The sequence below is a fragment of the Anoplopoma fimbria genome, chromosome 12 (genome assembly GCF_027596085.1).
Source record: "Anoplopoma fimbria isolate UVic2021 breed Golden Eagle Sablefish chromosome 12, Afim_UVic_2022, whole genome shotgun sequence".
Lineage (NCBI taxonomy): Eukaryota > Metazoa > Chordata > Actinopteri > Perciformes > Anoplopomatidae > Anoplopoma > Anoplopoma fimbria.
Window position 1 is genome coordinate 15,397,871 of NC_072460.1, and position 11,925 is coordinate 15,409,795.

The 11,925-nt window shown below is 37.4% G+C and overlaps 1 protein-coding gene and 2 non-coding genes across 3 annotated transcripts; 1 reads left to right on the plus strand and 2 right to left on the minus strand.

The window, feature by feature from the left end:
* Positions 1-3,052: 3,052 nt before the first annotated feature.
* Positions 3,053-7,833, minus strand: ppdpfb (pancreatic progenitor cell differentiation and proliferation factor b). Its single transcript, XM_054609131.1, has 5 exons — positions 7,659-7,833; positions 6,114-6,209; positions 5,547-5,624; positions 3,820-3,913; positions 3,053-3,579 (listed from the first exon to the last, which is right to left on the minus strand). The coding sequence occupies exons 2-5, from the start codon at positions 6,166-6,168 to the stop codon at positions 3,471-3,473; spliced, it is 336 nt and encodes a 111-aa protein (XP_054465106.1). The 5' UTR covers positions 6,169-6,209; positions 7,659-7,833; the 3' UTR covers positions 3,053-3,470.
* A 1,264-nt stretch (positions 7,834-9,097) lies between these two features.
* Positions 9,098-9,179, minus strand: trnas-aga (transfer RNA serine (anticodon AGA)). The gene has a single exon. It is a non-coding gene; the product is annotated as a tRNA-Ser (tRNA).
* A 461-nt stretch (positions 9,180-9,640) lies between these two features.
* trnae-cuc (transfer RNA glutamic acid (anticodon CUC)) lies at positions 9,641-9,712 on the plus strand. The gene has a single exon. It is a non-coding gene; the product is annotated as a tRNA-Glu (tRNA).
* The last annotated feature ends 2,213 nt before the right edge of the window (positions 9,713-11,925 follow it).

Sequence of the window (11,925 nt, forward strand, 5' to 3'; positions counted from 1 at the left end):
GTTATGTAAACACAGCAAATAACTATTTGTATTCCAAACATATATAGTGGAGTAATGTCTACCTGAGCGGTGAATGAAGTCACACTCCCTATGTTTCTGTTTTAATCTAAGTTTCTCAACAAATTCAACCTTGCTCCAGAAAAAAAATATGTTGATTTCTTGCTGAACAACATGCGCTACAATCCTCAGGCAAAAAAAGTTACAAAATGAAGCAGAAGTGGAGCCAAATTCTGTTAATTAATTAACTCTGTAAGATTATTATGCTGGTTTGCCTTCCAGGGTCTTGCAAATAAAATATGTAATCAGCAGAGTGTCAATACAAGAGGCTCAAACTGAGTTAAACAGACATAATTAAGTTGCTGCAGGTGTTATTGTCTTTGATAATCACTATTAGCGAGACTTTCCACATACAAGTAGTAATATGATTAATATTACAAATATTGATTATAGCCGCTATAGGATCAGAATTTTTTCCTTTAACAACTAAAATGTCCTTAAATATCAAATCCACATCAGACTTCAACCACCAAATTCTCACATTCTCGTCCTGTATTCAGGAAACTGTGGGAAAACTGGATCTTTTCTCTGTTTTGTATGATTGGTATTTGAATGTGTTTGGTTTTGCATTGTTGGTTGGAAACAACTCCTAATTACACGACCTTGTTCTGACTAAAATAAATAACAAGGCTATAAATAACAAGGCTATCTAGAGGGGCCCTCTGAGAGCACAAATGTCTGGTAAAGGCCGTTTCCCTAATGAAAAATGAAGCTTGTATCCACCCTGTGAGTCTGATCCACTCCAAAACTCAGTGAGTTCCTTCTTGGCCCATGCTTTAACCATTACATTAAGATTCATGAAAATCTGGCCAGTAGTTTTTTCCCTAATCCTGACAAAAAGACAAACAAACCAACAAACCAAAAACATAACTTCCTTATAGGCGGAGGTAATTAATCAATATTTTTAATACCATCATGATACAGGTTTCAACCATTGCCCAACTACAACCACTGAGTCAAAGGGACAACAGATGTTGTGATACAGAGAAACAGAGGGAGGGGAGTCTGACAGAGTGACTAAGATCCAGTCAAAGAAGAGATGAAATCGCCTCCTTCCCTTCCACTTTCCGATGACCCTCCAAGCACCCGGTGACCCAGAAAAACTGCAGCGTGGGAGGACGAGCGGCCGCTCTGATCAAATGAGCCACAGAACAAACCCTCAACCTTTCAACACTGTCATGCAGAGGGGCCACTTTGCAGTATTGTTTGTCTTTCCTCTGTTTCATAGAGACAACAGAGGCTGAAGGGGTGAATAGAGGACAGCGGTGCTTACACAAATCCATTTCACAGTCAAATGGGAAAATCCATGCGTCAGGATTTGTGCTGCACTACAGTCATCAGGGAGATTTTTTGCCGCATGTCAGGATAATTTGTCTAAGTCAAAAGATAAAGCGAGTTTGTGGATTTGTAATTTTGGGAAACGGAATAGGCTTAAGTTAGTTGGCCTTTTCTTTCTACATCGTCATCAGCCTAACTGTGTGCATGGAGCTGGTGGGCTTCTATGTGATGACCACTCCTTGTAAGATTTGAATATACATTTGGTTCAGAAACTTGTTGACCATAAGACTTGCTGTTTTATTGCAGTTACATCAGCCAATGATTAAAAAAGGAAAGCTGTGCGGAGTGTGTTGTATAGAAGGGTATATCAATTCAATTGAATTCAGCTTTAATTACACCTGTAAATAAAATGACCATTGCCGTTGTAAAGGCAAGCAGCAGTTAAACACCCAAGTTAGCCGTAAACAGAAAAGCATCTTTTATCAGAAAGGCTATACTTTTAAAAACTGATTGTGGAATTGGTAATAAATACATTACTTGTTTTACAGCAATGCAGCCAGAGTATGTGGGTCTAAAAAGTTAATTATATAGTATAGTGAAATATGAAATAGGGGTGTAAATCACAAGTTTACTTCACGGTACAATAGTATACTGATTGTTTGGACAACGATAAAATATATGCTGATATCACAAATTCTGTTACAATCCAATTCTGATTAGATCCCTTCAGGGTCAATGCCCATTTAACACAGGCAGCTACATTTTAAATATAAACTCACAAAAAGCACTAACGTATGATATGACCATTTTATAACTGGGCTCTGTAAGAAAGAGTTGTGCTTGGACGGAAATGGTAACAGACTTTCCATGGGATTTTCAAAATAAAGGCGTATCTTAATGATGAAATGTATCAATGTTTTCACTAAGGTTATGAGCGCCTAGCCCTTTTACCACTGGATAGTTGGCATTTCCACTGGTCTCCCAGATGAGTTGGGTTCTAAAGTTAACGTTTCTTTCCTCTCTTCAAGAGAGTAACTTCTAACCTTAAGGAAGTTCCTCCAGATGTAAACAGTTTTTGAAATTAAATTTAATGTCAAGGCTAACTTTTAAAGTGTGATAAATGTTTCAAAGCAAAGTCACAAAATGTTGCCATTCCAAATTTTATTGAAACTTCAGAAGCAAAAAAAGAGAAAAAAAAAAAAAGGTTGAAACAGTCTGACAGGGGGAGTTTAGCCTAGTTTGGTGAAGGAATGTTTTTCTTATCCTGAGGGACGGCTGGACTCCATATTTTCCAGATGTAGTGGGTGTTTAGACACTGAGCAAACAGTTACACAACTCCATGCTCTGGGTTCAGCAGCAGCTTGAGGACGTGAAGTGCTGCTTTTGGTGTTTACTCTGTTCCTGGAATAGCCCTGTACAATACAAGTGAACCGTTGCTGGCAAACATTGACTCCTTCACATCCTGGTCCTTATTTGGCTATTTCAACCAACCGTTATGGACATGTCACGTGTTTAAATAACGTATAAACAGAGTTAAAATCATGTTCTTAAAACTTCATATGAAGCTGTATTTGTTCAAACTAAACTTCTATTGTAGCATTTTTTTTTTTTTTTTTTTTTTTTTAAACCCTTCTTCTTAAGTTGTTGTATGTTGAAGGCACATTTCTGCTCTAAATGTTGTGTGAGAAGAACAAAGACGTCAACCAGACACAGAACATTAGGCTGCAAGAGTCTACTTTATTGCATTTGCAATCACAGTGGGACAAAAGTGAAAAATGTTTAACAAAGGCATGTTGATGTGTGTGCGCACCACAGTGTCTTTGCAACACAGTATTACAAACACAGTACAAATGTTAAAAAACAAACACAGGAGCTTATCAGTTGCATCTTAATCTGTTTTTTTTTGTATTTATTTTAAATTCTTTTTTTTCTTGGTTGTTAATAAAATAACACAAGATTACAGGAACAAAAACAAGTAAGGCAGCCCTATAACTACAACAAATAATATAAAAAAAAAAAAAAAGAAAAAAAAGACTAATAAGGTTGTAAACGGGACACCCTCCCGTCACCTAGCGTTGGTCGTTGGTTCTACCTCCCCTCCGAGGTGCGGCGTGGATCAGAGTGAGACTGCAGGATCAGGAGGGGCTTCCTGCATCACTGCTCTCACTCACCTGGCGTTGCATCACCATCTCCCTGGCAACGCAGGTGATCTGACCATTCGTCACTGCACCTTGGACCCCCGCCCTGAGAGAGACAGATTATGTGAAGATATTCTTGATACTGTATAATAGAAAGAGTGTGACAAACCGGTTAAGACTGCGAGTTTAAACAGGGACAAGTAATAGCTTGCAGACATCTCACCACCAAACCAGGACAGACTGAATAATCCACATTGTGGATCATAATGACAAATACCAGTTCAGCCAGTTTGCATGAAGTTAAACCTGTTTAAGTTTGTAAATAAGGATTACGACTTCTGCTTACTTCTGCTGTGCCTCCTCAGTCAGTGGGGTCATCCCTGGCTGCTTCCCAAAGAAGAAACTGGACCACCAATGTCCAGAGTCCTGCTTGGGGAGTCCTGTAGAGGCAGATAATGAAGACATGGGTTTATACAGGTAACAGAGCACCTAATGTCCATTTAATTCATTTTTCTATCTGTGGCGTTTGTGTAATTTTGTGTATTAATTTGGCATTTATAACACCCCAGGACAGAGTGAATGACAGTTTAAACATGGATCTCTGAAGCACACCAGCAGTACCATGACAGCGACCCAATGTGAGTGTTCAGAGTATGCGTGTTTGAGTTGAGTTTGTGTTTCATCGGCTACACTCCAAGGGAGACGTGACTCAGGTTTCCCCTCTCAGGACTCTGCCTCATGTTTGGCTTTGTGACAAACTGACTGTATGCAAATGCAGCTGGTACTCAAGGTGTCACTCACAGGGACATTTTCTGTAACTTCTAGGTCAAGCCAATTCTCAAAGTGGGGACAGCGACAGAGGTATCGTCTTTGTATTCTCCTACATTTCATTGAACTCAATTTTTTTTTTTTTTTTTTTTTTTTTTAATTATGTTGAAAAGGAAATTAATCATTGCTTACTTGGTTATAACACCAAGCCATCAATGTTAACCCTGTAATCAAGTACTACAATGTAATACTATACAGTCTAACAGACACTTTTCCTATGTTTTTTTCATTTGTTTGTTGGTGTAAATAATGCCATCATTTTACCATTATAGTAATGATTTTAAAGCTATTAAAAATATACCTCACCAATGCCACTTCATTTATTTCTTTGTAATGTTCAATCAAATTTAATCTTGAAAGACTAACCAAAAAATAAATAAAAAAAGAAATAAAAATTGTGCAATGCATTCCATTGTCTTAACACACACACAATTCCCCTTTCACCTACATTCATTTCCAACACTGTGGCGTGCATTTGTGTGTAGCTGTGTGAAAATATCAGCGCCCTGACACCATTAAAAGAGCTGACCCAGCAGTTTAAACAGGCATGCACAAACCAACCCTGAGCCAGCACCATCTGTCGGCCCAAACGGTTTATACAGTAAAGCTGCACTGACACGCTGATCCAGGATTACTGGTGAAGTCATTTGATTTTAACTGGACCTTTGGGTTATATTGGTGTATCGGGGGCTGAATGCACTTGTGCCAAGGCTGGGATGATTTTTCTGTTAATACTGACATCATAATTCAAACCGGAAGACATAATGAGAGTAAAGAAATCCCTTAATCTTGGGAAAAATGAAATTACAAGACTGACAAACACTTTCCTGCTGGATAAAAAAAAAAAAAAAAAAAAAAAAAAAGGTGAATCAGACTGGAGCGAGTTGTTTTCCAGGATGACTCAACCATAGTAGCTCACAGCTGACTCAGCCACAGTGTGGATTGAGTAATTTCACCATGTTTTGAAATACCGGTAGATGTATCTTCTCTTGACTGATCACACGGTTCTCTAAAAAACCCCACCATTTAAATTACTCCTTTTTTCCCCCCCCAGAGTACACGTGAGCTGTCTTGCGTCATTTCCTGACTCAATAACTGTAAACTGGGTTGTAACTTCATATGGGGGCTTTTCCACACTGACAGATTTTATTGTGAAGGGAACCGGTGAATATTTTAGGTGTTTTTTGGCATAAAGACTTGAATGTTCTGGGGGTTTTTTTCTGTTTAATGGATACAAACACACACCTGGATGGTGAGGGATGACCTCTCCACTGTACTCCGAACTGCCACAAGAGCTGCTACTGGATGTAGAGCCGATGCGCCCTGCAGGAGGAGGGAATCAGCAGAAAGACAGTTGAGCAAGTGGTTGGTTAAGTCACAGTCAACCAAACTGAAAAGGTGAAAGGCAACAAGTAAAGATGTGAAGGTTAATAAGACCGTTATGCAATACCTAGATTAAAACTCAGTAGTACTCGATAAATGATTTAATCTTGAGATTAAAGAGTCTTCTTTTAAAAAGCGCGTACAAACAAGGAATAGGTTACTAATGCTAAAAGTCTTAAACAAATGATTCAGCCTGAGACACAAATGTTTCAACATGCGCCCAGCCCATACTATTCATCTTTTACTCATAGAAAAAACCTACGGTGACTCGTTATATCAAAAATGTTAAGCAATTTAATTATGGCTCATCTAGTGGGAGTATAGTGAAAATCCAACGGCAGTGTAATAGTAAATCACCAAAAGGGGCAAGAAGTCAGTTTGGCCCTGTGCACTGGTGTGACAAGGGGATAAAAAAGGATAGAGACTCACTTCGGTAGTAATCAGTGGTCGCCACGAGAGAACCGCCTGCTGGAATGGCTGCCATTCTACTGTAGTTGGTCGCTGTATGCTGTGCTTGATGGAAGCCTGGAGAGGAAAAAAAACAGTATCACCAAAACTGTCTGCGATACTCAGCAAAGGATTTGAGACATTTTTCAATACTCCTTTCAAGACAAATGCCAACAAAAAAGGTATCCAAGACCTCCAAGAGTGATGAGGATTTCCTTACAGTTGCTTTAACTAATTGTTATTAGTAGTAAGCGTTCTGTCATTTCATTACAGGTTTATGTGCCAATAATTTCCTTGATTGATCTAGTAATTGTTCGGTCTATAAAATACCAGGAAATAGCGACAAATGCCTGTTGACTTATTCAAATGTTTTGCCCAACCTGCAGTCCAAAGATATCCATTTTACAATCATAGAACAACTGATCTCTTTGTGGTATTTGTGCTTAAAAAAATAAATAAAAAATAAAATACTAATTAACCATAATGTATTACGAATCAACTTTTTGATTATGATATCTAATCCTCTTTCTAGTTATATAATCATATAAGCACGTATGTAACTGCATTCTATTGTAATTGATTTTATATGTTTTCTATACATGTGTAGTGTAAAAGGGCTACAACATGTCACTGCCCATGTTGTAAAATTAAGGAACCTTTTAACCATACATATATATATATATATATATATATATATATATATACACACATATATATATATATACACATATATATGGCTGCAACTAATGAGTGTTTCCATAATCAATGTATTTATCTATCATGACTTTATTCGTGTACTATATCATATGTAAGCAAACACTAACAGGCATATGTTTGGCAGTTTTGCTTGATAAATGTCTTAAACAGCTGCTTTGTTGGGGATTAATCGATAGATTTATCAATGAGTAGACAGATCCTTTCAACACTGAATATATACAAGAAAATGTGACAAAAAAAGAATCAAAACACCGAGGATTCAAACAGGAACACATACACAAACAAAGTGTATAACAAAACTGCTCGTGTCTGACGGACAGAACGCATCATTAATAAAACCAGAAAGATGTTTTGTTTGTTTTCGGGCACAGCACGTTCACATCCTTAGTGTAATGACGTCACCCCATGTTTTGCAGGGGTCTTGTTTACATGAGATGGTCACTGCACCAAGCCGACATTTTGACGATATTCTGTGACATGAAAAATGTACAAAAAAATACAGAAGATAAAAAGCATCATTTAAGAAGGCGAGAGGATACAATAACTTATAGTAAAGCTGGACCCTTTTCTCTTGTAACGGAGACATTTTGTCTCCAACAAAGAGCCTGAACAGTCTGCTCACTTTAACACTGTCAGCACGGTGTTTTCCTGAGCATATCCGAGTAGGTTTGTCGCCTGAACAAAAAGAGATTTCTTGCAGAAATGTCTTTCAGGGATCAAGCAATCCCTTAGTGCAAACATCTCTGGTAGGAAATCCCCATTACCCAAATACGGTGTTACCACCATTTTATAACCAGGGAGTCCCCTTACCTTTTTAGGGACCCAAACTTGCTTGATGTTCCGTAGCACCCAATTCAACTCAGTCGGCCAGGCTGGGGCAGTAAACGCTAGGCGACGGGGCCCATTGGAAAATAAGTTTTGGGTAAGTGTAACCCTCCAAGGTCTGAACGGATGTCAGCGATGCGTCTTGTTGGCTGGAGCGGTCGGCGTGCGTATTTATACAGGGAGGGTCGATGACGTATCAGTCAGGGGGCGGGGCGTATAGAACTCTCAAATAAAAGAATCGACACAAAAAGTAGTGCCAAAGGTCAGCCGTCAATAGGAAGAGGAAGTGTAAAGTCCATGTGGGAAAAAAAACTAATCACTCTGTTGTATGTTTCCAAAAACAGGTGGAAGGGTCAGAAATCAAACTGCAGGAGGTTATGATTTATTTTATGAAATGCATTTCGCGTCATAATGTTTTATTTCATTTTACATTTAATAGCTTTTTTTAATAAATCTTTTTCCAACCCTAGGCAATGAATGTGTTACTCAGTACTTAATACAATACACACAGTTTTTTTTTGTCGAATTCGTATGTATTCATCATAATTATCAGTGTAATATGAGTGTTTGCATTTATAGTGCAACAGCCAAAAATATATATGTTTTCCAAATTCTGAAATACAATTATAATTAAAGAAAATAACAACAAGATCACTCTTTCACTCGTTTTGGTAGTTATTTGTTTTTATGTTTAGGTATTTATATTTTTTTGTCATTTTATGTTATTTTTTAGGATCCAATATTTCTACACATTTGTCTGGTTCAAACTTCCGTTTAGTTTTTTCCTGAAATTCACCAAATTCCAGTGGCTTTCATACAGTTTCTGCACACTCACTGGCTGTGATAGAGTTGAAAAACCACAGAGAGACATTAACACTAAGGACCCGTACGATGAGCTCTCCCTTGTGGTGAAATCCATACAATGCACCTAACTGAAAATTCAATATAGTAGGCCTAATAAGAGGTTTTTTTGTTTTGTTGTTGTTTACAGATACCTGTTGAAAATATTTTTTTGTTTTAAGTGATTTATTGTCATATGCACAACAATTAGCCTACAGAGAAGCTGTCGTGTGACCTTAAACAATGCTTATACAAATATAGGTACATAAGAAAATCATGCAAATAAAAGTGCGAGTAAAATATCACAGAATACAATATGACATAGATTATCTAAAATCTCAAAGAAAATAACATAGCCTATATGCGTTGCAGACAGGTGGTAAAACAGTAAAACATAAATAAAATACATGCCAAAACAAAATGAGTAATATTGAACAGGTGGGAAAGATTTAATTTGCTGTATTTACTCATGAAACTCGCCACCTATTATTTGTGTCTGCGTGGATTGTGTGTCATTTTCTATATGATTTAAAGCCAATACATGAATCTTTAACCTGACTCAATTAGTAGACAAAACATCAGTTCGTTGTCGGCAGGATTCGAACCTGCGCGGGGAGACCCCAATGGATTTCTAGTCCATCGCCTTAACCACTCGGCCACGACAACTGCGAAACGTAATGTACGGATTTATAACCACTTTAAAACAAACAGTATATATATTTATAATATGTTATTATTTATTATATCCCAATATTATTTTAGATCTATTTCAGTAACGTTACGCCTTTAATATACCTGTAATGTATCAGAGTTGGGTACAGAGGTCGTGATGTTGTAAATCCATTTATTTATTATCCACTAATTACAAGAAATAGCAGTTCTATGCATCCAAATGGCCCGAAAAGTACTTCTTGGAAGTTTATATGAATCACGTGACGATAAAGCGTCGTTAGATAGTCGGTCATATCCAAACCTCCACAGCACTCATCGTTGGACGGGACACGTTTACTGTGTGTTGACTCACAGAGGGAGGAGTAGAGGAGAAATGGCAGACCGTATACCGGCGGTAGAAAAGACAACTTTGGCCCAAAAGTAACTCTCTGCATATCGTTCAAATGAAGCAAGTGTCCCTGGTGGTCTAGTGGTTAGGATTCGGCGCTCTCACCGCCGCGGCCCGGGTTCGATTCCCGGTCAGGGAACTACTCTTTTCCTACTTCAACTTGGTTGATCATGCTGTATGTTCATAAGTATGATTAAAATCGTGTGCCATATATAGTATAGTGCAGAGGCAGATTACTACGAAAACAATAATTGCAACAGACTAATCCGAATATAGTAAGTGCTACAAACTACTACGAATAGGATAAGTGCAGTAAACAAATACAAGTTCAATAAGTGTAGTGCAGAGTGCTTCCCGTACAACTTCAACTCTACAAGTCCAAAGCAAGAATGTATTAGGTTATAGTACCCAGCAAATACATCGTTATGAACAATTATTCTAGTATTATCAAAACTTATAAATGGTATCACAGATCCTCACATCTATTCAGCATCAAGCATTATAAGAAACTAAAAACACAATAGTACTTTTTGTCGTCATTATAGATGAAGACTGAACTTAATGGCAAGCCATAATGATTCAAAATATATCATTTTAGCAACTCAAGACTATTATGCTTTTCTTTAAAAGGTTAACAAATTGTTGAATAATACTTTGTGCAAATCATTAAATTATTAGAAAATTATGTTTCCAATTAGCCTCATCATATTCAGCGCACAGACCTGTAGTTATGACTATAAACGGCCGTAAGCCAACTAAACCACTGAAAATCTTAGATCCATTTTATTTGTTTAGGCTTTAAAATAAACGACACAAGCTCTGGTTCGAGCCAAAAAAGAAAACATTTAATGAACTGTCGAATCCAATGTCAGATTCTAGAGAGTAGTATTGATAAACTAACAAAAATCTAAGTGATTTGTAAATTCTGTGTTACCTAGAGCAGATCTAAATGACAGATTAAAAATACAAACACTACTCATTCATTTAAAGGAATGCTTTATTGATATCCAAACATATACAAGAAAACCAAAAATTCATTCACCATTATCTTCCAAATCTGATCCCTTTTGATATTCTACATCGGTTAGGCCAAGGACCAAAATAAAGCTATAAGTACTCTACTGTCCTCCAGCCTCGGCAGCGACTGGCACTGAGCTCGCTCATCATGTGCTGCACTTCCCATTGGCACCCAAATCAAAAGAACATCATCCTTTTATTTATTTTTTTATCCATCACGTCTACAAAACTGATTGCAGCTTTAAACAGGCGACATATGCACTGCGGGGGAAAAATCCAAGTCATTTAATTCAGTTTTTAAAACCATATTTTTCTATTAAGTTGAGATCATTGCCCTACAAAAAGCATCAAGTATGTGGGGATTTCTCCGCTTTGTGTAAGAAAAATATGATTTTAGGAGTAAAATCTTTAGTAAATGACTTGAGATTCTTATTTTTGTAGTGTGCATCTGCATTTTTCATCTTGGCGAAGCAGAAAGTCAGCGACTCCCATGAGATCCAGAGGCGGAAATAGATTCGTAACAGATATTTAAATATTGGCAACTTGTTTTTAAACTGATGGCAAATTAATTGTACAAATACCAAAATGTCCACCTCTCCTAACAAAAGGATAGCCCAAAGAAAACAGAACACCTAACAGGTATATATTATCTAGCAAAATGATCAACACAAACAAAAACAAGAAAATATCGTATGATACACTGGCAGCAGTTATGAAGCCGGGAAGTTTTGTTTAGAAGCTGTGTGTTTTTTTAAAAGCAAGTTTGAACGTTCCTCGCAAGTTTTGGCTATAATCAATTAATGTCTTGTAAGGTTTAGAACAATTATAATAAAACACATTGACATTTGGAGACATTGTACTGAAGCTGAGCCCGAATACGAGAGAGCAACATTTTGTAGCCGCAATAGTGAAAAATATACTTGGCAATGTGAGACGCAACATTGAAACACCTTCAGTGCAAAATCTACTGTGATCAGCATCAACATGACATTGACTGGGACAATTTGGGCAATTTTTTTGCACTATATTTTTTTGGCTGGGGAAATTAGTGTCACATGTCAAACAACCAGAGGCAACATAGCCCTCATCAACTAAAGCAAGAAAAAAAGAATAAAAAAAAAAAAGTATGCAACCTTTTTGTTTTTCAGGTTCAGGAGAAAATCTCAGGTTTTACCGACATTGTTTCTGAAGCTGTGTAGATTGTAAGAGCATCTGTTTCATCACTACAGGTGCACGACAATAAGAGCAACGGTGATTTTGTACAAGAGGCGTGCGTTAGTTTGGCCTCATGCAGCGTGAGTGTGCGGTTAGTAGCATTTAATGTGTGTTAAGAGG

Coding starts and splice junctions, on each gene's coding strand:
- ppdpfb (XM_054609131.1), bottom strand. CDS start 6,168: ATGGCAGCCATTCCAGCAGGCGGTTCTCTCGTGGCGACCACTGATTAC. Junction 5,625..6,113: donor GACCACTGATTACTACCGAA/GTGAGTCTCTAT, acceptor CTCCTCCTGCAG/GGCGCATCGGCTCTACATCC. Junction 3,914..5,546: donor GGTCATCCCTCACCATCCAG/GTGTGTGTTTGT, acceptor CTGCCTCTACAG/GACTCCCCAAGCAGGACTCT.